Source organism: Microtus pennsylvanicus, chromosome 7 (genome assembly GCF_037038515.1).
Source record: "Microtus pennsylvanicus isolate mMicPen1 chromosome 7, mMicPen1.hap1, whole genome shotgun sequence".
Classification (NCBI taxonomy): domain Eukaryota; kingdom Metazoa; phylum Chordata; class Mammalia; order Rodentia; family Cricetidae; genus Microtus; species Microtus pennsylvanicus.
In genome coordinates, this window is record NC_134585.1 from 118,370,168 (window position 1) to 118,395,607 (window position 25,440).

The 25,440-nt window shown below is 49.8% G+C and overlaps 3 protein-coding genes across 8 annotated transcripts in view; 1 reads left to right on the forward strand and 2 right to left on the reverse strand.

The window, feature by feature from the left end:
• The window catches only part of Anp32e (acidic nuclear phosphoprotein 32 family member E), a 36,918-nt gene extending 26,928 nt beyond the window's left edge, over nt 1-9,990 (reverse strand). The window contains exon 1 of one of the 2 annotated variants that reach the window (XM_075978115.1): nt 9,754-9,990. The gene's annotated coding sequence lies outside the window, so the exon portion shown is untranslated. The remainder of the gene's footprint in view (nt 1-9,753) is intronic. The other variant, XM_075978114.1, reaches the window with a different exon arrangement.
• Nucleotides 9,991-11,013: 1,023 nt separating this feature from the next.
• On the forward strand, nt 11,014-18,482 carry Ca14 (carbonic anhydrase 14). 4 transcript variants are annotated; one of them, XM_075978106.1, is made up of 12 exons: nt 11,014-11,222; nt 11,391-11,561; nt 14,006-14,026; nt 14,948-15,127; nt 15,621-15,763; nt 15,960-16,055; nt 16,174-16,240; nt 16,680-16,837; nt 16,919-17,039; nt 17,241-17,261; nt 17,345-17,429; nt 18,071-18,482. In XM_075978106.1, the coding sequence occupies exons 2-12, from the start codon at nt 11,507-11,509 to the stop codon at nt 18,135-18,137; spliced, it is 1,014 nt and encodes a 337-aa protein (XP_075834221.1). In that variant the 5' UTR covers nt 11,014-11,222; nt 11,391-11,506; the 3' UTR covers nt 18,138-18,482. The 4 variants fall into 4 exon arrangements, with proteins under 4 accessions (XP_075834221.1, XP_075834220.1, XP_075834223.1 ...); XM_075978105.1 differs by lacking the exon at nt 11,014-11,222 and having other exon boundaries at nt 11,360-11,561; XM_075978108.1 differs by lacking the exons at nt 11,014-11,222; nt 17,241-17,261 and having other exon boundaries at nt 11,360-11,561; nt 16,919-17,043; nt 17,328-17,429.
• Nucleotides 18,483-18,778: 296 nt separating this feature from the next.
• Nucleotides 18,779-22,246, reverse strand: Aph1a (aph-1A gamma-secretase subunit). 2 transcript variants are annotated; one of them, XM_075978118.1, is made up of 7 exons: nt 21,925-22,246; nt 21,214-21,384; nt 20,978-21,051; nt 20,637-20,759; nt 20,365-20,492; nt 19,885-20,008; nt 18,779-19,554 (listed from the first exon to the last, which is right to left on the reverse strand). In XM_075978118.1, exons 1-7 carry the CDS (start codon nt 22,035-22,037, stop codon nt 19,490-19,492), a joined length of 798 nt encoding a protein of 265 aa, XP_075834233.1. In that variant the 5' UTR covers nt 22,038-22,246; the 3' UTR covers nt 18,779-19,489. The 2 variants fall into 2 exon arrangements, with proteins under 2 accessions (XP_075834233.1, XP_075834234.1); XM_075978119.1 differs by lacking the exon at nt 20,978-21,051 and having other exon boundaries at nt 19,348-19,554; nt 21,214-21,248; nt 21,925-22,179.
• Between the last annotated feature and the right edge of the window lie 3,194 nt (nt 22,247-25,440).

The window sequence follows — 25,440 nt, forward strand, 5'->3', positions numbered from 1 at the left end:
TAACAGAGCATAATAGCATACAGTATCAAAATTCTCTGTGTATTTTCCATCTTTGTGTGCTTTATTTTAACCTCGATTTTGTTTATTTTTACTTTTATCTTTTTGCTTTTTGAGACACCTTCTCTGTATACCTTTGACCTAGAATAACTCTGTGGACCAGGCTGTCCTTGAACTCTGAGAGATCTGCCAGTCTCTGCCTCTCAGGCATTGGGATTAAAGGTGTACACTACTACACCTTGAACTCACAGAGATCTATTTGTCTCTGCCTTCTAGGCACTGGGATAAAAGGCATGTGCTAGCACACCTTGAAGTCACAGAGGTCAATCTCCCTCTGCCTCCCAAGTGTTGGGATTAAAGGTGTGTCCTACCACACCCAACTACTCTTTCTTCCCTTTTTTACTTTTAAGAACTTTAGTTTTTAGCTTGCATATATTTTTAACACACTGTAAATCATTTAGAAATTTTCTTTGTCTTTGAATCTCTCTTTATTGCATATCTCTCTTTTTCTGACCACATGAGTCTTTAATGTACCAAGCAATATCAGTAGGACTAAAGCCGTGGCTTTGCCGGCTAGATGTAGCCCATTCCCTAGCTTTCTGCCATTCCAACCTTGTGGCTGAGGTACCGGCCAGAGCCGCATTCAGTGCCACAAGTCTACAGTGTTTCATGGTCCTTGCCATCAAACAAGCTGCAACAGACAACACTCAAGTCCTCTCTCTGTTGCCGGCCCTCCTGCCTCAAACAGTCAGAGTTTGCCCTGGCAGGACAGCCCAGAAAGCCGGCATTTTAAAAAGCTAAAACCTTCCCTTTTTTTTGTTTAAACAGAAAAAAGGGAAGTGATGTGGGAGTGACATATATCAATCTGTTGATTTTATTGGTTAAGCAATAAAGAAACTGCTTGGCCTTGATAGGTTAAAACATAGGTGGGAGGAGTAAACAACAGAATGCTGGGAGGAAGAGGAAGTGAGCTCAGAGAGACTTCATGCTCCCCTCTCCCCGGTGGACATGAGAGCTCTGCTCTCTGAGGCACAGGCGATGAAGCTCTGACCCAGGATGGACGTTGGCTAGAATCTTTCCCGGTAAGACTGATGCTACACAGATTATTAGAGATGGGTTGATTGGGATATCAGAATTAGCCAGTAAGGGCTAGAGTTAATGGGCCAAGCAGTGTTTAAAAGAATACAGTGTCCATGTAATTATTTTGAGGCATAAGCTAGCAGGCAGCCGGAGTGCTGGGGACGCAGCCCCGCCGCTCCTATTACTACAGAATCCCCCATCCTTCTCTTTGCTCTCCAGCTGTACCCTAATAAAACTGTAAATGGGAGAACTGCCCCCCAAAGCATCTGGAATATGTCCAGTATATTCTGCACAGAACCAACCTTTGTCTGAAGCTTAGGGTTTATGAGGTTTTGTTTTTTGTTTTGTTTTGTTTTTTTATTGTTGTTTTTTATTTTTTCTTTTGATTTTTCTTTCTTTTTTTAAATGTTTATTTATACAATGTTCTGTCTGTATGCCTGCAGGCCAGAAGAGGGTGCCAGACCTCATTACAGATGGTTGTGAGCCACCATGTGGTTGCTGGAAATTGAACTCAGGACCTTTGGAAGAGCAGGCAATGCTCTTAACCACTGAGCCATTTCTCTAGCTCCCTGATTTTTCTTTTTCTTTTCTTTTCTTTTTTTTTCTTCTGGTTTTTTGAGACAGGGTTTCTCTGTAGCTTTGGAACTAGCTCTTGTGAGACCAGGCTGGCTTTGAACTCACAGAGATTCACCTGCCTCTGCCTCCCAAGTGCTGGGATTAAAGGCCTGCGCCACCACCACCCGTCTCTTTTGATTTTTCAAGACAGGGTTTCTTTGCAGATTTGGAGCCTACAAAGGTTTAGTTTTTAAGATTTATTTGATTGTGTCTGTGTGAGGGGATGTGTGTGAGTGTAGGTGTGCCAGTCAGCAGTCATGGGAGTTGAGAATTGAAAGTTAGCCCTCTCCAAGAGCAGGAAATGCTCTTAACACGGAACCACCTCCCTACGACTCTCTCTCTCTCTCTCTCTCTCTCTCTCTCTCTCTCTCTCTCTGTCTCTCCCTTCCTCTCTCTTTCTTTTCAGACAGAGTTTTTCTATTGCATAGCCCTGGCTATCCTGGAACTCCCTATGTAGACCAGGCTGGCCTCAAACCCAGGGAACCTCCTGCCTCCTGGGTCCTAGGATGAAAGAGCTATATCACCACTCTTAGCTATTGATTTTTTTCCTTTTGAATTGCTTTATTTTAGGGACATTCTAGTATTTGCTTCTTCTGTTGTTTGAATATTGTACATAATGCACAAAATCTTAAAAAACAAAGATTGTTACTAATTAGTCCATTTCTTCCTCTGCACATTTCTGCATCTGAGAAACACATTTTAAACAATATATTCGTGGCCTGGTGGTGGTGCTGCATGCCTTTAATCCCAGGATTTGGGAGCAGAGGCAGAGGGATCACCATGTTTGAGGTCAGCCTGGTCTATAGAGCAGGTTCCAGGATAGCCAGAGATACACAGAGAAACCCTGTCTCAAGAAACTAAAGCCAAAAACAAAAAATAAAACAAAAAGAAAAGAGAACTGTATTATGTGTCTGTGTGTGGATGCATATCTGTGTAGGGCCAGTGGAGGCAGAAGAAGGGGTCAGAGTCCCTGAAGCAGGAGTTAGGTTAGAGGTGGCTGTGAGCAGCCCAGCATAGGTGCTGAGAAGTGAATTCGACTCTGAAAGAGCAGCAAGTGCTCTTAAGGCCTGAGCCATCTAGTCAGCCCCTGATTTGACGTGCATTTTCAAAATGCCATAATTAGCCGGGCGTGGGGCTGCATGCCTTTAATCACGGCACTTGGATCTTGGTGAATTCCAGGTCAGCCTGATCTACATAGTGAGGTCCAGGCCAGGGCTATGTGGTAAGACCTCATCTTAAAAACAACAACAACAAAACTATTAAATATCTTATTCACATAAAGATAAAATAAATTGGGGGCTAGAGAGATGGCTCAGAGGTTAAGAGCATTGCCTGCTCTTCCAAAGGTCCTGAGTTCAATTCCCAGCAACCATATGGTGGCTCACAACCATCTGTAATGAGGTCTGGTGCCCTCTTCTGGCCTACAGGCATACACGTAGAAATTGTATACATAATATATATATATATTTTCGAGACAGGGTTTCTCCGTAGCTTTTTTGGTTCCTGTCCTGGAACTAGCTCTTGTAGACCAGGCTGGCCTCGAACTCACAGAGATCCGCCTGCCTCTGCCTCCTGAGTGCTGGGATTAAAGGCGTGTGCCACCACCGCCCGGTATAAATAAATATTTTTTTAAAAAAAGATAAAATAAATTTTATTTCAACCAAATTTTTTGTTTGTTTTTATTTTTTTTCAAGACAGGGTTTCTCTGTGAAACAGTCCTGGCTGTCCTGGAACTCACTCTGTAGAACAGGCTGGCCTTGAACTCACAGAGATTCACTTGCCTCTGCTTCCCAAGTGCTGGGATTAAAGGCGGGCGCCACCACCGCCTGGTCCCAACCAGGTTTTAAATATATTTTATAACATTGTTAATAATTATTAAACAATATTTTATAGTGAGAATATTTTTCCTTTTAAAATTTGAATAACAAAGGATGGGGAAAACTAATTATCCTTTGCTGAAATCTGTTGTTCCCCACTATCCTGAGGCCAACTACGAGTACTATGTTTTCTTTTTTCTATTGGGGGGGTGTGTGGTGTGTATGTTTGCGTGTGTGTGTGTGTGTGTGTGTGTGTGTGTGTGTGTGTGTCCGAAGTTCACCATAGGTTTACGAAGTCTTCCTTGGCCTCTCCCAGCCACCAAACCTGTCCATATTTACATAGGCTGCAGAGATCTGAGCCCTTCTCCTCATGCTCACAAAGGAAGCTCTTTCTCGGCTGAGCTATCCTCCAAACTCTCTTTTTGGTCTTTGAAAAAGCCCTTATTCCCGCCACTGGAGAGACTGAGAGGAAGAGCATAAATTCAAGGCTAGCCCGGGCAATCTGGTGAGACTCTGTCTCAAAACAAGAAGGAACAAGAGAGCTGAGGCTGAAACTCGGTATTTAAGCCCTTGGTTATCGCACACAAGGCCCTAGGTTCAATGAAAAAGGAATCATTTGGACCAGGCATGCTGAAACACAGCCAATACCCTCAGCGCTCAGGAAGCGGGGGCAGAAGAATCTGGAGTGCAAGGCCAATCTGAGCTACGCTGCGAGACCCTCATCTGAGAAAGGGGGATAATATACACAGACAGCAGCCACAACAACAAACCGTGAGAGGAGGACTTGGGATCGATGCGAGGCGTGTGCTCAGTGCTAGGGTGGATGCGTGCGTGTGCTCAGTGCTAGGGTGGATGCGTGCGTGTGCTCAGTGCTAGGGTCGCTGCGTGGCGTGTGCTCAGTGCTAGGGTGGATGCGTGCGTGTGCTCAGTGCTAGGGTGGATGCGTGCGTGTGCTCAGTGCTAGGGTGGATGCGTGCGTGTGCTCAGTGCTAGGGTGGATGCGTGCGTGTGCTCAGTGCTAGGGTCGCTGCGTGGCGTGTGCTCAGTGCTAGGGTGGATGCGTGCGTGTGCTCAGTGCTAGGATCAATGTGTGGCGTGTGCTCAGTGCCAGGGTCGCTGCATGGCGTGTGCTCAGTGCTAGAGTCGCTGCGTGGCGTGCGCTCAGTGCTAGGGTCGATGTGTGGCGTGTGCTCAGTGCCAGGGTCGCTGCATGGCGTGTGCTCAGTGCTAGAGTCGCTGCGTGGCGTGTGCTCAGTGCTAGGGTCGATGCGTGCGTGCGCTCAGTGCTAGGGTTGACGCGTGCGTGTGCTCAGTGCTAGGGTCGATGCGTGGCGTGTGCTCAGTGCCAGAGTGTTTGCCCAGCATGCACAAGGTCCTGACTTCTGCTCCTGGCACTGAGGGGGCAGGTGCAGCAGAGGGGGAGAGAAATAAGGAGTGAAACGTCACTCTTTCTAATGCTCTTCCTTTCAGCATTCAATACAAGATGCAGATAGGTGGACAAATGAAATAATAAGCCGGGCAGTGGTGCGCATGCCTTTAATCCCAGCACCCGGGAGGCAGAGGCAGGCGGATCTCTGTGAGTTCTTGGCCAGCCTGGTCTACAAGAACTAGTTCCAGGACAGCCAGGGCTAGATCCAGAGAGACACTGTCTTAGAAAAAGAAGGAAAGGAAAGGAAAAGTCTCTCAGCAAATATGGCAGTGCACATTGGTGACCCCAGCACTTGAGAGGTAGAAGCAGAAGGATCAGAATTAAAGGCCAGCATTAATCCAGCCCAAATTCTAGTGGAGGTCGTGGGTCTCTCATGCATGAGTTTGAGCTGCCTGGGGCAACCAATGACAGACAGGTGTCATTTGATGGAGAGGCAACACACACCACAAAGGAGAAAGCCAGGCTTTGGCTCATCTCTGAGGGGTCTCTGTAGGGGAGCAGGAGTCTGAAGGGAGCTGTTGATACTTTCTGCAAACACTGTCAACATCTGTACTCTTGCCCAAAAGAAACCTTGCCACCCCTCTGAAGCAGGGGGAGGCATTGCCATTCCCAGGGGCCTGAGGCATCCAGCCGAGTTTGTGTCAACAATATGCATTCACTCCAGAGACTTTGTCAGCTCCCCCTTCTTATGCTTGTGATCACAACACTCAAGGGTTGAGACCAGAAGATTACTTCAAGTTCCAGGCCTACCTGGGTTACTTAGTGAGATCCAGTCTTTAAAAAAAAAATAGCTGGGGGGTGGTGGTGTACCCCGTTCATCCTCAGGAGGCAGCAGGTAGATCTCTGTGAGTTTGCGGCCTACCTGGTCTACAAAGGGAATTCCAGGGCAGGTAGGACAGCACAGAGAAACCCTGTCTCGAAGATAGATGATAGATAGATAGATAGATAGATAGATAGATAGATAGATAGATAGACAGATAGACAGACAGACAGACAGACACTAAGCTGGAGAGATGCTCGGTGGTTAAGAGGACGAGTTCTGGCTGCTCCTGCAGAGGATGAGGGTTCAGTTCCTGCCACTTCTAACTTCAGTTCCAGAGGATCCATACCGTCTTCTGGCCTCCACAGACTCCCTAAACCATCGTCCACTTATGTGCCTACAGGGGAAATACTCATAATCATAACATAAATTAATGTTTAAAATAATAAAAACAGGGGCTGGAGAGATGGCTCAGAGGTTAAGAGCATTGCCTGCTCTTCCAAAGGTCCTGAATTCAATTCCCAGCAATCATATGGGGTTGTAATGGGGGCTGGTGCCCTCTTCTGGCCTGCAGGCATACATGGAAGGAATGCTCTGTATACATAATAAATAAATAAATATTAAAAAATAATAATAAAAACAAACTTAAAAATCTTTCAACAGGCACAGATTACACACCGATGGTATTTGGGAACTCAAGCAGAAGGATCAAGACTCCAAGGTTAGCGTCAACTACACAGGGAGTTGGTGTCTAGCCTAGGACACATGAAGAGAGGGGGTTGGATTTCTCCTTGTCAGAAGAACTTTGTTAGGGTTGGTGCACAAGCTTGACTTAGACGGAAGGCAAAGAGTAAGAAGGAAGTAGAAAAGACAGGCAGCATGAGGCAGCCACCAGAACAGCTGGGAGAAATCATTACACTCCAGGGTCCCTTGAGAGCCTTTTCCCACAGGAAGCAGTTCGCTACATCTATCGGGGAAGGTCCTCCTTTGACAGCCCATGCTTTGGTGTCCTTCTCATAGAGGATGGAGTGGCCGCTGCTGTGTTATTATGGATGATCAGACCTGGGTAATCACAATGTTTACATCGCCGTCCACAGAAAGACTGGTAAGGGTAGAAGTCGGGATGCTAATCATTCCTCCAGGGTCACAGCTCCCTCTCACTTCCACCCGCTGCTGTAGGGATACTCACACTGTCTAGTCCAGACACTGGATAAAATCCGCTTCCTTGTGAGGTTTGGGAGCGTTTCAGGGCAAAGATCATGTCTTACTCATTTGTTCATTTCTAAGTCATGACTGGTACCCGGGACCTAGAAGTACTTAATTCTCAGAGAACATGGTGACCACAGAGTGAACTGGTGGTTTTAATCTCTACAAAACACACAAACATAGCAAACTCACACATCTGCTCCTGGAGTAGGTGTGGAGCAGGTGCTCTCAGGGGAGTCCTGCAGACGACCAGCAGCAACCTGATCGCACATGCAACCTGCTACAGATGCAAACCTCTGGGGACCAGCAAACCGCTCAGCGGCAAAGGCTGTTAAGCCTAAAGACCTATGCGCGAACCCCGCAATGCACATGTTGGAAGGAGAGAACCAATTCCCACGACCTCTACCTATGTGCCCACAGGCATATGTACACAAAAATAAATAAATAAATAAAAATAAATAGCAGCATATCTCCAGACATATACTATGGCATGAGCCTGCACACCCACACACTCACGCAAACAAACAAAGTGAAAAGAAATGCAAACCTCCGAACTTACAGAACTGATATGGTAGGCCAGGTGTGGTGGCACACACCTTAATCCCAGCACTCGGGAGGCAGAAGCAGGTGGATCTCTGTGGGTTCAAGTCTACACAGTCAGCGAGTTTCAGGACAGCCAGAGCTATGTAGAGATATTCTGTCTCGGGGGGGAAAAAAGGTAAAAGGAACAGAAAAGAGAAGGCAAAGCTTTAGCTGTGAGGTCGCAGGCTGGAAATCTGTGTTAACAAGCTTTCCTGGGGCCTCCAATGCTCAGCAGCGCGTGAGAGCCAGTGTTGTAGAGGAACGCTCACGAGGCCTGGGTTCTCTTTCTGCTGGAGCCCAGCAGCTTTCTCACTAACCACAGCAGAATCCCTAAATCCCTCAAAATTCATTCTCCACTGAGTATAACAAGGCGTTTGGACGGATGCCTAAGGGCCCTGCTGGTCTAAAGTCTATGAAATACCAGAGGCAGAACGAAAGCGAGTAATTTGTTCCACTGACTAGATCCATTCACTTAATCCACAAGTGTTCATATACAGTGTTCTGTGCATGCAATCAGTTCATGACAGAAAATTACTTTTTAATAATAATAATAACAACAACAAAACCCTGAAGGTCTGGAGAGGTGGCTCCGTGGTTGAGAGCACTTGGCTGTTCTTCCAGAGGACCTGGGGTTCAATTTCCAGTAACCACATGGCAGCTCACAACTGTCTGTAACTCCTTCCAGGAAATTCTACACCCTCACACAGACATATGCAGGCAAAACACCAATGTACATAAAATACAAATAAATTATATATACATATATGTATACACACACACATATATATATATATGGTTTTTCGAGACAGGGTTTCTCTGTAGCTTTTGGAGCCTGTCCTGGAACTAGCTCTTGTAGACTAGGCTGGCCTCGAACTCACAGAGATCTGCCTGCCTCTGCCTCCCAAGTGCTGGGATTAAAGGTGTACGCCACCACCGCCTGGCTGATTTTTATATATATATATATATATATATATATATATATATATATATATATATATATATATATTACACACACATATAAACCTGCAATATTTCTGATGACAAACTGACCAGCTCTCTGTCCACAAGACTCTCTCATCGGACATCTATTGGATTGGAAAACTGTGAGAATGGCCCAGAGGACTCCGATCACCTGTTCCTCAGTGACTTTTATTTATGAACACTTTTGTGCTTGCTGAAGGGGCTTCAGGCCTGAGCAGTCAGAAGACAAGTGCAGTGTGTAATACTAAAGTGACGACTATCAAATTAGAATGCTTGTACCTCCATTACGTCATCTCACCAACGTTATTAGCGTTTCTTTTTGTTTGTTTCTGTTCTGAGCTTTTCTAAAAAATCTAATTCCATTTAATCCATCTCCTTGACTATTATGGTCTTAACGCCCTCCTTTATTGAACTTCCTTGTCCCCCTACCAGGCAAACTTAGGGCCCAGAGTGGGTTTGCTATAGGAGCTTTCTAAAGCAGTGAGTTTAGATATTTAAGAAAGGACAAACAAAAAGTCCCCACGTTGGAACACTTTTGATCTGACATTCACGTTTCGCTGCTTTGCAAGGACGGGAGATGGCGCCGTAGGGCAGTGGAATGTCTCGGGCTTGGAGGGCTTTGGGCCAGGTGCAGGGCGAGAACAGGGCTTGGGAGCCAGAAGGGCAAAACCTAAACAAAGACTCGGGAGTTTGAGAAGAAACCACCCGGAGGAGGTCGTACAACTCAGCCACCTTTTCTTCTTTCTTCTCTTTTCCTGTCCCTTCTAACATATCAGTCCCTTTGCACCTTACTTCGAATCAACACAGGTGGACAGCAACGACGGCGAAGACCCAAACAAAAAGTCAGGCCGGCGGAGGGCAGTTCTTTCTCCCTCTCCTAGAAACCAGCCTTTGTTCATCTGGGGGAATCGGAACTCCAGGAGAGGCTGCTTGTTCGGGGAGTCGAAGTGTTGACTAGGGGCTGAGATTTCTTTCGTGAAGCAATGTTCAATCGTGTAGGCAAAGTCCCCAAATGCCCAGCACCTACTGCTGTCCAGAAGGAATCCCACGTTTTAAAAATTAAAATTTCATAGAGAAGCCAGGAGGTGGCGCCAGGCGAGACTCACTTCCTGCCGGCGACGCTAAATCTCAGTCGCAGATGCTCCAGGGGAGTTTTGGCCAGACCGGGTCATTCTATCCCAAGCTCTTCTTTCCTACCTTGTGAAACATGCATCCGTTCTCCCTCCCCCACCCCACCCCCCGCGCCTCCTATTAATTTCCCTGATTCCAAAGAAGTCTTAACTTACATTTTACATCTCTTATTCTTCCTAGATGGGATGGATGGAGCTTTGGAGGTACTTCAAGACGGAAACTTTTCTGCAGGGGGTGAAGAATTTGTAAAGCGGTAGAAGTATAAAAAAAAAAAAGAATTACATTCAAAACAAAAGAAAACATAACCTTGCTCTGAAGCTCAGTCACGGGACAGAAAAGCGCTCGAAGCTCCTGTCTCCGCAAGAGTGATGACCCAGCACATGCATTATTCTGTTCGCTTGGCTTTTATCCTGTGCCCTTGTTTGGCTTCTGCTCCCTTTGTTTTGGCTATTTATTGCTACTTGTTGGGAGCAAGGAGGGCAGAAAGACCTCAGTAGGTGCATGCCCTAGGCTAGTGAGTGAAAGGTACGGAGGAGAGATTTCACCACCCAGCTTCAAACTATCTGTGGTTTTTACACTCTCTAATGAGGGACTTAGGATGTACATTCCGATCGGGATTTCTAGTCCCGTGGGGGAGCGCGCAACAGCGCACATTCCTGAGACGCCACGCAGCCTCTGCGCTCCACTGGCTAACTCCACGGTGGCAGGTTTCACTTGTCCCATTGGGCCTACGGCGACCCTTTGTTGGGTGGGCGGGAAGCCCCTGGACCCTCACCCCGCTGGTCACATGGCCTCTCTGGCCCCTCCCCTCTCTTTCTCTGAAGTCCGCCTTTTTCTCATGGTGACAGTAATTGTTTCCCCAGTCACCCGTCGCCCCTCCTGCCCAGGCCTCTCTGCTAGGGGTCAGTGTCCTCTTCAGTGACAAAAGGCGCCCTAGATCTGGGCTCCCCGGGGAGGGAGGTGGCTGGGTCTGGTACTTAGAATGCTGTCTCTCCCTGGTGCTGTGACAACCCCTCCCCCGCTGTGCACACAAATGGGCTTTATAAGGCAAACTAAACTGCACCCCCACCCCAGGCTACACAGGCACGTGGACCTAAGCCTCACCAAGGGGGGGGGGTGGCGACAGGCACCGGAGAAAGACAGCAAGGTTCTCCTCGCCCCACTTCTTCATCTCCGCAATCCAGATTTTTTAAACTTTGACTTCCCAGTTCCCACCTGCGTCCTGAGCCCCCAACTTCTGTTCTTCTAGCTCCCAAGTATGAATCCCTTCTGGTTGGAAACAGGTTCCCCACCAGCTGGCCCACACCACCCAGGGGTGTGCGCCTCAGGCAGGCGAATGAGAGAGAACACAGTGTCCCGGGGGAGAGAGAGGTGCGAAACCCCCCTTCTCTGCCCGAGAGTTCCTGGGGACACCCATCTCGGCAGAGCAAATGGCCAAGGAAGAGCTCACTCCAGCTGGGTTCCTGAGCCAAGGCCAGGACGCTGGGCTCCGCAGGACCATCCTGCTCGCCTAATCCGCTATTTAAGGAGCTGCTCGCCTGCAGCCCGGGAGCCACCCCCCTCCTCACGTACACCGGTTTAGAGCCACCTTAAAAGCGGGAGGCTACTGTGAAGTTGCTGGCCAGTAAGTGGTGTAGAGACTACGGAGGACATACAGAGACAGCAGAGAGAGAAACAGAGAGAGAGAGAGAGAGAGAGAGAGAGAGAGAGAGAGAGAGAGAGAGAGAGAGAGAGAGAGAGGAAATTGATCCAGAAGTTCGTTCTAACCTGAGGAAAGTCAAATCCCTGGAAGCCCGCAGAGACAAGAGGAAAAGATACAGACGCCAGAAACTCCTCTGTCTCTCCCTCACCACCTAAATCTCCTTGCTCCCAAATTCCTGGTCCCCTGTGTGGCCTTGTGGAGATAATATGTTGTTCTTCGCTCTCCTGGTAAAGGTGACTTGGATCCTGGCTGCAGACGGGGGTAGGTACGACTGTGCTAATGTCCATGCCATGTGTACTTAAGTGGGGGAGGAGAGGTGTAAAGGGACACTTGGGGGCTGGGGACAAAAGGCAGGATGGTTGGGGAGCGGGAGTGTAGTGTAAGAGTGTGGGGGAGATCCCTCCCATTCTTTGCCTTTTCCTCTCAAGCCCAGCTATGACTGCTATTGCTGTGGCAGGAGAGAACTAGCCGGGGCCAGTGTGTGAATGCTCACACGTGTGGGCACCTCTCTCTCCGTGCCAGGCCGCTACAGCTAGCTCTCTGAAGCTCTTTCCCTACTGCCCTAGTCTCAGGCAGCCCTCCTGTCCTCTTTGTTCGTGCACTCTGCTGGTTAGGAAGAGCAGGGCTGGGAACACACGCGCGCGCGTGTGCACACACACGCACGCACACACACACACTCACGCACACATGCGCGCGCACACACACACACACACACACACACACACGCAAGGGTGTCTGATTCCCCGCTGATCAGATGATAATCCCACCACCTGCCAAGGTGTACAGAGAAACTAACCAATTGGTCCATTCAAACACAATGATCAAGTTAGTCACTAGCCCTCTACAGTGTACTTTCAGGAATGGGAGAGAGAGGGAAAGACTGGAAATGGTGTTCCTAGAGTCAAGGGATGCCTCGGGGATTCCCACACCTTTTTGTGTTGATGTTGTTGTTTGTTTGTTTTGTTTTTGAGACAAGGTCTCATGCAGCCAGACGTGTCTCCAACTCACTATGCAGCTGAGTTAGTCTCCCTTCTACCTCCAGTCTGCAGCACTGTGCGTGGCCGCTACCAGCTTCTGCACTTCCCATGCCTCATTCAGTATCCAGCACATAGTAGGAGAGGGATTAAGGTTTGCTGGAAGAACTAAGCGGGAAGAGTATCTAGAAAGCAAGAGGAGGCAGGAAGCAGATGAGACCAAGGGAACCAAATGAAAAAGGAGAGCTAAAGATCCCTTCTGAGAAGAAACAGGAGAAGAGGAGAAACAGATATTAGAATCAGCCCAGAGCCTTTAACAGGGAGAGCAGGACATCTTCACTAAACCAAGAACTCTAGCTTTGTAGTATCCCACAGAGATAGAGAATGAGAGAAAGCCTCCAACCCCACTTGGGCTTATGGGGGGCGGTATTTTTGTTTTTGTGTTGTTTTTAAGACAGGGTTTCTCTGTGTAGACCTGACTGTCCTGGAACTCACTTGGTAGACCAGGCTGGTCTGGAATTCCCAGAGATCCACCTGTCTCTGCTTCCAAGTGCTGGGATTAAAGGCGTGCATGCACCTTGAGCTATTTTGCAGAGGCCCTTGAGCTGAGGAATGGGCCAGCTGGACAGACCAAGGGTGAGAGCCAAAGCCTCTTCCGAGTCTGAGCAGTTAAAAGAATAATAGAAACGTTGGGCATTGGACCACATGCTTGTGATCCTAGCGCTCAGGAGGCTGCAGCAGGGTTGCCACAAGTTTGAGGTCAGCCTGAACCACAAAAAGAATACTGGGCCAGTATGGACCACATAGCAAAACCCTGCCCCAAACAAACAAGATAAATAAAGAACTAATAAAAATAAAAGGGAATTTAGGATTTCCCCCCCAGTTTCTAGATTTAAGTAGTACAAGCCAATCTACAATTAGACTCCCTTTCCTCCTCAAAGCAGGTTAGCCATGTGGGTAGTTAGATCCACAGACCCCCCCCAGCTTCTTGGCTAGAGGCAGAATGGCATGAGAGCCCGACATGTGACCAGCCTGGCAGCTCTCCTCTCTACACACAATGCTTCACTTTCTTCCTGTCCTTGCCAGCCTGACTGCCTTTGCCCACCCACCACCCTCAACCTAGAATAGAGCCTTCCCTGACTCCTGCCTCTCTGTGCCATCTGAGAGTGCAGGAGTTGAGGGGCACGGCCGTGGGCAACTCTCCTGCAGAGCCAGTCAGACCAGAAAGGAAGAATTAAGATTTTCATCGAAAGTTCTATGCTTTTGCTCATGCAGTGGCGCACCCAGGCAAAGGACTGATAGCCCTCCTGTCGTCAGCAGCGCTGCTGGACGTTGTTCCGTCTGTCCTCTTTTGTTCTCTACCCTTCCGAGCCCTCTGCCCACACCCTTACCCTACTCCACCCCGATCTTCTAAGAGTTACACTAACTTGGCTCCAGCTGGAGAAAAGCTAAGGGTTGGGCCGCCTGCACGTTTGGATCCAGGTTAATTTTAGTCTCCTGGCTTTATCTCTTTCCATGGCTCCTCCCTCTCTACTCATTAACCACGGGCACAGCCTGGCCAGTTATTTTAAACAGGACCCCCGACCTTTCCACCAACGTGCTCAGTTTCATGACTTCCCTTGGGAACTGCTGGAGTGGGGGTGTGGGGAAGCAGCAGAAGAGGGGGGGCGCGGGAGGGAGAGGACACTGCTCCAGGCTGCGCTGGCCGCAGCCCAAATCACTCTCTTACAGGTCACCACTGGACGTATGAAGGTGAGAGCAGAACTCCCGGCCGCCTGGCAATCCTTTCGCCCTGGGACACCCCCCCCTCACCTGACACGAAGACTTCCTGGGGAGGAAGAGCTTTCCTTGAGCTTCAGACGCTAGCCCCTCTTCTTCTGCATTGCACACACAGACACACGCCCTGGGTTTATACATGTGGCTGCTAGACCCTGCACTAGGCATTAAAAATCCCACGTCTGCTGATTCAGCAGAAAAGCCCACGAGTCCTCCGCAAATCTGTGTGGAAATGAAGAAGAGTGGGTGGGGAGAGGCACGATGCGCTCAGCGGCCATTCTTCTGGCTCTTCCTCCCCAGCAGTCCTACCCCCAACCGTCTCTGAAACCCGACAGACAGAGCCTGAGGTCAGGAGGAAGAGCTGGCAGGATCCTGTGACACTAGTGACAGGGGAACTCAATCCCTTTGAACTTCTGATTAATGACCTAGCTGGAGTCAAGGCAAGGTCCATGTGAGAGTAAGGAGTGAAGGAGAGAAAGGATATCTGAACCCCAAGACTACTTGATAGGGAGCCCTAGAGATACTTCATCTGTTTAGGGTCAGTGGTCCCCTCCGATTCTGCTTCACCGGGTGTTGAGGCTTTCTGTCTATTTCCCCTCACTGTGCTTCACTGTTCTCAAACTACAGGTGAGTGAAAGCTACCCCTGCACGCGCGCGCGCACGCACACACACACACTGATTAGGGTAGCTGGAGAATCACCCCCTGCCTCTGGGGCGGCGAAGGGCGCTGCAGCCGAGAGGGCAGTGGGCACTCCCACCTCACCCTGCCCCACCCAACTGGGTGGCGAGAAGTGGATTTCTGCTTCCGCTGTAATGTGTATGGGGTCAGGGGTTACTAAAGGGAGGTTGGGGCTGTGGGGCTGGACATGGACTCATGGTAACTTACCCCTCCCCCAGGCCCACATGGTCAGGACCACTGGCCAACCTCTTACCCTGAGTGTGGAGGCGATGCCCAGTCCCCCATCAACATTCAAACAGACAGTGTGATATTTGACCCTGATCTGCCTGCTGTACAGCCCCATGGATATGACCAGCCTGGTACTGAGCCTTTGGATCTACACAATAATGGCCATACAGGTAAAAGCTCCAAGTAACTGCAGCTTCCAGTTCAGACCTTAAAAGAGCCAGAGGAAACAAACAACTAACACGCAAGATCTCAGAGTACTCCATTAATAAATGTGGACATATGAGGTTCAGAGCTAGGCGATGGTGGTGCAGGCCTTTAATCCCAGCACTTGGGAGGTAAAGACAAAGGCAGACGGATCTCTCTGAGTTCAAGGCCAGCCTGATCTACCTAGCGAGTTCCAGGACAGCCAAGGCTACACAGAGAAACCCTGTCTCAAACAGAGATTCGGGCTCTTGCAGCTAAGGGGGGATTGAATGTCTATGGTCAAGTTCAATGTGTAGGTTAGTGTTATAGCACTGAGAGGCCACTATGATAGAAAAGCCACAGCCTAGGAGAGATTCTGGAAGGGAGAAGGAAGAGGAGAGCCCAGGTGGTGGCCAGTCGGGGGTGGGAACTGCTCCCTAATCCCCAACCAATCCCCAATCCCTACCTCTTTCCTCACAGTGCAGCTCTCCCTGCCCTCTACCCTGCACCTGGGCGGACTGCCCCGGAAATACACAGCAGCCCAGCTCCACCTGCACTGGGGTCAGAAAGGATCCCAAGAGGGCTCTGAGCACCAGATCAACAGCGAAGCCACGGTGGCAGAGGTACCGACTAGGATACAGGATGCAGTTGATCTTGGAGAACGGATGGATGTGAACCCTTGAAAAGTTGTATTGAAGGGACAAGGCAAAGCTTTGGGGGCAGAGACTCAGACTGGGGGTCTGAGGTGGTGACCAAGGTCAAAGCCCTGGACAGAATGAAGACATGTGAAGGAACTCATGCCCGTCTCCCTCCCCACAGCTCCACGTGGTCCATTATGACTCGGAGTCCTATGGCAGTCTGAGAGAGGCTGCTCAGAAGCCTCAGGGCCTGGCTGTCCTAGGCATCTTAATTGAGGTCAGTAACCCCTAACTCCTCTCAGCTCTCTGCTCACATTCCTCAGGCCTGTTCTGTTGCTGCACTCTTACTCCAAACACATGCTTCTGCTGCACCTCTAGCGTACACTCCTCCACAGGTGGGCGAGACTGAGAACCAGGCTTACGGTCACATTCTGAGTCATCTGCACGAAATAAGGCATAAAGGTGAGCCCGAAAACTCTTAGTAAGAATTTAACTGCAGCCGGGCGCTGGTGGTGCACACCTTCAATCCCAGCACTCCAGGGGCAGAGGTGGGCTTATCTCTGTGAGTTCGTGGCCAGCCTGGTCTACAGGACAGCCAGGACTGTTTCACAGAGAAGCCTTGTCAGGCAGTGAGTGGTAGCACATGCTTTAAATCCCAGCACTCAGGAGACAGAGGCAGGCAGCTCTCTGTGAGTTCGAGGACAACCTGGTCTATGAGAGCTAGTTCTAGGACAGATAGGACTGTTACACAGAGAAACCCTGTCTCAAAAAAACATAAAACAATTCAACGGCAGAGAAACTGAAAACCTGACCTAAGAGGCTTGGGGAGGAGCAGGGAGTTGTGCACTCTGCCCAGAGGAACCCTGCGCAGAACGGCTGACACCTGCTCTGCTCTCTGCAGACCAGATAACCTCAGTGCCCCCCTTCAATGTGAGAGAGCTGCTCCCCCAACAGCTGGAGCAGTTCTTCCGGTACAACGGCTCACTCACGACCCCACCCTGCTACCAGAGTGTCGTCTGGACAGTCTTCCACAGAAGGGCCCAGATTTCAGTGGAACAGGTGAGTGCTGGAGAAGCTAAGAGTGGCTTTAACTCAGACCCTTGCCCAGGCCCCAGAGTGACTTCTACTCCTGCTCCTCAGTTAGAAAAGCTTCAGGGGACGCTGTTCTCTACGGAAGAGGAGCCACTTGCGCCCCTCATACAGAACTACAGAATCCCCCAGCCTCTCAACCAGCGGACCATCTTTGCTTCCTTCGTCCAAGGTGACTGGCAGGGCTCGGAAGAGGTGGGAAACTGAGGAACTCAAGAGGCATGGAATAGTCAAGCCCTGGGCAGGAAAAGGCCAAGGGTGGGAACCACTCCTAGCCATGGATGCCCAGAGGTCATTTTCCAGGTGTGGAAGCAGGGCTCCCAAACAGGAAGATGTTCTGAAACTCCCCTAACCAAGTTTCCTTCCTCTACAGCGGGACCATTGTATACCACAGGTAAGATGGCCCTGTAGGGAACCGTGAAGGGGGTGTGGATTCCAGCACCTGTTAGACTGGACTAACAACTTTGTGTCCCCCAGGAGAGATGCTGGGCCTAGGTGTGGGAATCTTGGCTGGATGTCTCTGCCTTCTGCTGGCTGTTTATTTCATTGCTCAAAAAATTAGGTAAGATCCTACTTTCTATCCCTGAAGTAGTTCATTTTCTATTAAAAGAGTATTCTCAGAGACTGGGCAGTGGTGGTGCACACCTTTAATCCCAGCATTTCGGAGGCAGAGGCAGGCCGATCTCTGAGTTTGAGGCCAGCCTGGTCTACAGAATGAGTTCCAGGAAAGCCCGAAATACACAGAGAAACCCCGTCTCGAAAAAACAAACCAAGAAAAAAAAAACGAAAACAAAAAATGCATTCTCAGCCAAGCATGGTGGTATACACCTTTAATCCCAACACTTGGGAGGCAGAAGCAGGAAGATCTCTGAGTTGAAGGCCAGCCTGGTCTATACAGAGTGAGATTCTAGACAGCCAGAGCTTCATAGAGACACCTCCCCTCAAAAAAATTCTCTGGGGAGGCAGCTCAGCTGGTGGAGTGCTTGCCTGGCATGCACAGTCCTGGGTTTGATCCCTAGCACCACATAAACCTGGCATGCTGGCACATACCTGTAATCCCAATACTCAGGAGGTGGAGGAAGGAGAAGGTTTAAGGTCATATTCAGATACTTATTGAGTTGTTTTTAAAAAGTGTTTCCTGTCCTACTCTAACCTTCATTTAGAACACTAGTCACTTCCATGAACCACTGCTTCCCCTTCCAGGAAGAAGAGGCTAGGAAACAGGAAGAGTGTGGCCTTCACCTCGGCACGGGCTACCACAGAGGCATAAACCCCCTCATACCCATCAGGGGTCTCTCTAAGGGGGTGCAGGGGCTGGACTAGAAGTAGCAGGCAGACACGTGTCCTAATCCATACCAACTCTGCACACATACGCCAGAGAAGCAAGGACCCAGGGCTTCCAAGGAAGAGCGGAGTCTCTGGCCTTCCAAAGCACATAGGTCAGGAGATCCCTGCTTTAACAGGCAGCTATGAAGAAGCTGAATGTGCCCTGATGTCCCTCACCTCACACCTTCATGGCCCCTCCCCTAGACACACCTAGATATATGTCTAGGAAAAAGCTGCTGCTGGGAGTTTAGTTATTTTTTTTTTGCTCAATATATGTTTGAAAACCTTACTTCTGGTTGTCTTTTGTGCCTTTCAAGGGTGGGAGAGTTCCTCTGTCCTCTGGGTGGCCGAGACAGACATAGAGAAAAAGAAAACTGGGGGATTAACTCCTTGTACCCTCTTCCTGGACAGGGGCACTCTACTTCTGGGAAAGCCAACTCAGTTCCACCGGTGCCTCTGATATCACACCTAAGCTGCCATCAGTGAACACTGTTGTCAGGCTAGACAGGAGGATGGACAGAAGCCACCAAGGGCTGGAAATCTCAATCCATTATCCCCTCTCTTAAAAGCCAAGTTCCCCCACAATTATAAAGTCCTTTTTATTAGTCAAAATCACAATCACCTTGATTAAAAGGATGGGACATCCCACCCTCGGCAGAAAAATGGTACAGTGGTAGAAACCCTCCCAGCCCTCCCACAGCCCAGTTAAAAACTAGAAAAATGTCTGCCCGCTTGGCCTGCGATGCCATGGTAGTCTGACTCCTCCAGAGGCACTGCCATGGAGTGGGCCAACCCCACAATACCCTCCACTTCACCTTGGGGAGAGGAGGGGTGCTGATGGTCACGGACGTTAAAACATGAGTTCCAGTGGTACCAGTTCCCAAACATGCACTTCCTTCCTTTTCCCCAGGGCCTGGGACCAAGGGGGAAATGGGATAGAAATGAGCCATGATCAGCAGTTTCAGGAGCAAAAATACAGCCCAAGGAGGTTAGGAGGCTCCCAATAGACCTCCTCACTCCCCCGACTTTAAAAAAAAAGGCATTTCTGGGGTCTTTATCATACCAAAAATGGTTCTTTTCAGACCTGAGAAAAAGACCAAGATGTCCAGTCTGGGCAGTAGATACTGGAGACCTGAACTCATCTCCCTTGAGCCTCTAGTAACTTCATCACCAGGGCCACAGCTAACCTAGGTCCCTTTTCTTGGCAACCTGCACTGTCCAGAACTGGAGATGGAGAAATACAGGACGAGGAGATCGGGAGGGTACCCCAGGCCCAGGGGTCCCCCCCATGTTCCCTCAGTCCTCGGGTGGGATGCGCAGGGCAGAATACACCATCACCCGACTGTCCTCCTGCCGTCGGCCTGCAGAGGGGAAGCGGGGTGAGTCATGGGCAGGGTGAGAGCAGAGCACTGACACATGGGGAGACCTGGACAAGGGGCTCCCCAGGTGGTGGGGAGTAATGCAGATTCAAACCCACCAGTCCCTGACGGGCTGCACCCAGGCTGCTCCTGAGAAAGCTTAGAGACTACAGGTCACGAATGGACAACACCACACCCGGAAGGTAGCGGGACACATCAGCGAGGAGACGGAGGATGTGGGCAATGGACCCGGGCTGGGGCTGGGTTCAGTCATGGGCAGTGGACAGGCAGATGGGAGCTGTCAGGCGATCAGTCCAGGTAGTCAGTCCTTACACGAAAGGCTGCGCTGGATACTTCGGAGGGAGCCTCCAGCTGTGATGAACGCCCAGAGCCCCATGGAAACAGTGACTGCGTAGATGGGCAGCAGGCTGGCCTCATACCAGGGGTTCAGGAATGTCTGAGAATGAGGATAGAAAAGAGATTAGATTCTCCCCGCACCTAACCCCAACATTCATTTTGTGCCTCTGACCGAACCTCCCCCAGACATTCTGGAGCTAAGGGAGCTTTTGATTTTAGATTCCTCAAAGGTTTCAGCTCCTCCTAGCCACCTCAGGTCATCTGCATTGGTCTGACTAAGCATGCAGGCTCCTCCCCAGAACAGGTGGCCTAACTGATGCTGAGGTGATAGGACCTTTAAGGCTTACCTTTCTGCCTCCACCCAACGTAAGTTAATGACGTGAAGTGAGAACACATAACCCAGCCCACTCACTCTGAAATGCTTCTCCCTGACTCAGGCCCCTAGCTCCAACTCACCAGTCCTGATGTCAGCAGGTGACTCCCGACTACCAGGCCCACAGCCCAGTACCGTCTCCTCTCACAGGCATCAAAGAATACAACTCCCCAAAAGGTATGGAGCAGGATAATGGCTGCTGTCAGAAAGGCTGCAAGGAGGGAGATGGGGAGGAGATGCATCCCTGACCTTCTCCCAGCCTCCTGAGATGCTGAGCCAGAGGGGCTTCCCAGGGAAGGTCAGATGGGGCTGGGGATGGACAGGGCATAAAGGCGAGGTTAGAGGCGAGCCTTACCTGAAGTCAGGAAGTAATAGGGTGAGTCGCCATGGATCCCAACCACACCTGGCCCAAGGGCATCGGCCAAAATATTGATAACAGAGAAGACACCACTGATGATACCGAAGGACAGACCAGAAACTGGGGGGAGGGAGGCGCTCATCAACGTCCAAGGCTACCACAGCACTTCTACCAGCACCTCTCCCGTGCCCAGTGAGAACCACCATACCTACTCTCCCTCCAGACTCCACACTGCCTCTCCTTGGATGTCAAGGATGAAGAGAAACACTTAGCACATTACCCTGAAGGGGAGAAGGGGGCGATCAACTCCCTCCTCTGGTCCCTCTCCCTTGGCTCACCATAAGCCATCTGACGGATGGAGATGGGCGATCTTCCGTCCTCACTCAGTGATGCTAAGCCCTCATCTGCCTTCCTGGGATAAGAGAGAGGAAATATAAGAGAGGGCAGGGATGTTCTTTTCCCTCCAAGATCCTCCCTTGAACGCCCCTTATTCCAACTACCACCCAAGGTCTGGCCCACTTCCCACAATGCACACCACTGTCCCCTCTCCCTTCCAGACCACCCCGGTCCTTACTTAAGGAGCTTGTAGTAGGCAAAGCGGAACATTTCCTGTAGAAGGACAGAAACAGCAGCACCAAAAATCAGGAGGCCATACTGGAGCCGGGCATCTGACCGGTCTGTCACATGGACCAAGATGAACCAGACCACAGAGGCCAAGAGCAGGGAGACCAGCCAGAAAAAGGCTCTGAGGAAACACAAGGACAATGAGAGGCAAGTATAGGGGCAGCCAGAAAAATCAAGGAGGGAACCAGCCAAGGCTGCGGCATGAAAAGTGGAAGGTAGACTTCCGGATGGTCAGAGAGACAGGGACCAGGTAGGTTAAGTGTCTCCACCAACAGAATCATCTGTAGGAATCTGCAAGCAGCAGAAGGGGGAAAAATCTGGTCAGAGTCTTCAGTGAAATGAGAGAAAGTGTACGCCGGCATGGGCGGACGGGCAGGGTATCCATTCCTGGGTCCTGGCTAGCCGAGGTCAGCACAGCCCCCTCACTACTCTCGGCCTTGGGCCTTCTCTGGCGCTGCCGAGAAGACTACAGGAGGAATCTATGAAATCCCTGGAAGGCGGAAGTCGACTGCGGAAAATCGCCTAGACCACGATTTGACCCTGTCCAACCTTTTCCTACTTCTGTCCCCCAACTCAGGCTCCCATGCTCGCCCCAGTTCCTCCAGCTCCTTCCGCATCATTTTCTCTACGCTTGGCCCCGTCTCCACCACTCGCTACTCACCCCGCGACCAGGATGATAACCCGAAGAGGGTCTCCAGCCACAGTGATCAGGAAAAGAGCGAAGGCTGGGCCGAACGCGACGAAGGTGCACCCGAAAAACACAGCAGCCCCCATGACTGGGCAGCTGGGGGCGGGAGGGAGCCCCGGCCAAGGGAGGCGAAAGGGAGCAGCGCGCCGGGGGAGAGTCCGCGTGGGGCGGCGACGCAACCCCACGAGGGGCGCGGTGCAATGTCACCCCCGGACCCCGGGGAAGGGGAAGGGGGGGCACCGAAACCCCTGACGAAGGTCCGCCCGACCTCGTCTACGGAAGCCGAAGAGGGAACAACCCCCGGTCGCTGCCCCATGGCCACCTCCCATCTAATCCCCACCCCCGGAAGGCCAATGAATACTTGATGGGGAGGAACTGCAGAGGCGGGGTCGTGGCAGCACGGCCTTCTGGGAGTTGTAGTCTGTCAATCCTCTGAGCCCTCCACTTGGTACTGGGAGTGGCTCCAGAAGAGTGGGTCGGGACTGGGCCCAATCAGGGCAAGGATTCCTGGGTTCGCTTGTGCCTGGTTTCTTTTCATTACTCTGTGGAGAAGAGTAATAACAACCATACCTATTTCTAGAAGAGCTTTGGCGGGGAAAGATCCTGTTTAAATCTAGAGACAAATATAAAAAAACAGCCCAGGATAGGGATTGTAAGAAGATAGGGATGGGCATTGTTCTTACTTGAATTAGAGGAAATGACCCAGAGAAGCACACTAAGGGATCAAAGTTGGTCTTAGAAATTGGAGCTCTTTGGGCAGCCTCGTAAGGGAATTATATGGTATAATCTGTTTCAAATGAAGATTTCACCAGTATTCTGTGACGACAGAGTCAGAGAAGCAAGAGGAGCCAGGAGAGAAATATTAGAAAAATGTTTAGAAAGAATCCAGGAGTCAAAAAGCACCGAGAGCACAGAGACGGAGGGGAAATGACAGCCGACAGCCCCCACCCCCACCCTGAGCCGCTTCGTTCGCTTGATGTCACACTTCCTCTATTTATATTCTGAAACATAAACTTGAGTGCTGTCTTTTCCTCAAGCTGGGGAGTGTTTGTGGGGGGCGGGGGTCGTGCGAGAACGAATCATCATTTGTGTAAGGACAGATTTGTCCTTAGGAGGATGCGTGAGCAAAAGAATCCTACGACAAGATCAGATCTGGAGAGTTGTTTTTGAGAGTGTAATCAAAGCAGCAGCAAACTACAGAAGTTGTTTGAAGAAAACCAGGCTTCCTGGAAGTGATTTTTTATTTAATACATGTATGCCACTCATACGGAGGATGTTTTACACTTCTTTTTTTTTTTTCATAAATTCCAGGAAGAAACTGAGAAACAGGTTTTTGTTAAAAGACACCAGGCGCATCTTGTCACATAGTTGAGAGGATGGGAACATCCTGGTCAGTGTGCCCTGCTTCTGAGTTCAGCAGGCTGAGTTAGGGGAAATACGGACAAGATAGTCTTTCTTTCTCTCTGTGAGCTGTCAATGGAACATGGCCTGGCTGTAGAGAGCAGCCTGGAAAACTTGTCTTGTGAGTGGTGATTCCACAGACACTTGTATAGTGCTCCAGGGACTCGGAGTGCTCCAGGGACTCAGAGTGCTCCAGGGACTCACTTTCGAGGCTGAGCAAGTATTTCTTATGTATGTGGAGTTTTGTTTGAGTAGTTTGATTTTTCTTTGGTTTGATTTTTCCAGACAGGGTTTCTCTGTGCAGCCTTGACTGTCCTGAAACTCACTTGTAGACCAGGCTAGCCTTATCTACCAGCCCCCGCCTCCCGAGTGCGGGATTAAAGATGTGCATCACCACGCCCACTGTTTCTGAGATTTTAAAATATACTTTATTTTCTTTATGTGTTTGGCTTGTATCTTGTTTTACAAAGTTTACAGATTTATGCCAAAATGTAAGGAAAATAGTCATTTATCTGGAACGTTTTTGTAGTCATATGTCATCTTACTTCTCCTACTCTCTCTATATTTTATTGTTGTTTGGTGTGTGTGATCTTTTGTTTGTTTGGTTTGGTTTGGGTTTCTTGAAACAGGATCTCTCTATGCAGCTCTGACTGTCTAGGAACTCACTCTGTATTCCAGGCTGGCCTCGAACTCACAGAGCTCTGCCTCCCAAATGCTGGTATCACAGGGCCACGACACCACGCCTGGCAGTGTCTTGTCCGTGAAGTCTCAATTGCCTAACAGACTAATAGTTCACTGTGCCGAATAAATACACTACTGCTTCTGAATTGAACTGAATGAAAATAGGAAATACAGGAGCAGACAGAATGATGAGGAAGGTTCCGTGTGTCTGAAAGTGGGACCAGAGGAGAAGATGGTGTTTGCTTTCTCTCTTCTTCCATCCTGTGTCCAAAAAGTTGGGGGAAAGGGGTGAAGTCAACACAAAATGGCGAGAAATAACTGGCCTTGGCTATTGTATGCATAGAGTATGCATGCATACAGTACAGAAACTGCCAGCGGTTAAGGTTTTTATTGGAAAGAGGAACAGCCGGAGGCATCTGGAAGAGTTCAGAGAAGAGAGAGAAAGTAGACTGGACATGGACAGGGCTCTCTGCAAGATGAGGGAGACTCGTGGGAGGTAGAGAATGGAGCAAGAATAATGAGAATAGCAAAAGCCAAGCATAGTGAGAAGGGTTGGGTTATAAAAAGAACGAGCAGCTGTGGGAGTGGGAAGCCCATGAACTGGAGGGGTATAGTGGAGAGAAGGAGGTGAGAAAGGCTAGGATGTTAGTATGGACTCTGAAATGTGTAACAGGTACTTCTGATACTGAGGTACCATGGGGGCCAGCATAGGATTTGGTTAACTGGTAGGTGTCACCGGTATCCATACGTTCCTTCTGCCAGAGGAAAGGGAAATGACTCCATTTGTCAGATGGGAACCAGTTTCACGAGTTCCTGTGGAATGCTGGCTTTTATCTAACTTCCAGAAATACTCCAATAGTCCAGGATGAGCTAGCTCACTTCTGGATGTATGAACAGCCTTTTGGAGGCTGGGAAATTGGAGTTTCCTTTGGACCTGACAGCTATGAGATGTTTATCAGCAGCAGTGCTAAGGAGATTTGGGAGTCAAACAATGGTTCATAAACATCACTTCCGGGGGCTGGAGAGATGGCTCAGAGGGTAAGAACACTGGCTGCTCTTCCAGAGGTCCTGAGTTCAATTCCCAGCAACCACATGGTGGCTCACAACCATCTGGAATGAGATCTGGTGCCCTCCTCTGGCGTGTGGGCATACAAGGAGGTAGAATGTTGTATACATAATAAATAAATAAAATTTAAAAACAAAACAAAAAAACATCACTTCCATCCCCATAGCCAAGGCAGTCAGAGAAGAGGCACCATTTACTTACCGTCTAGAAAACGTCCTGTGAGGAGAGATTACGGGTAAAGAGCAACTCTGCACACCAAAGATAAGTTAAGGGCTGCCAGGCGGGCGAACACCTGTGAGCCTTGGGGAGGAGGGCAGAGTATAAACTCTAGAGCTAGGGAC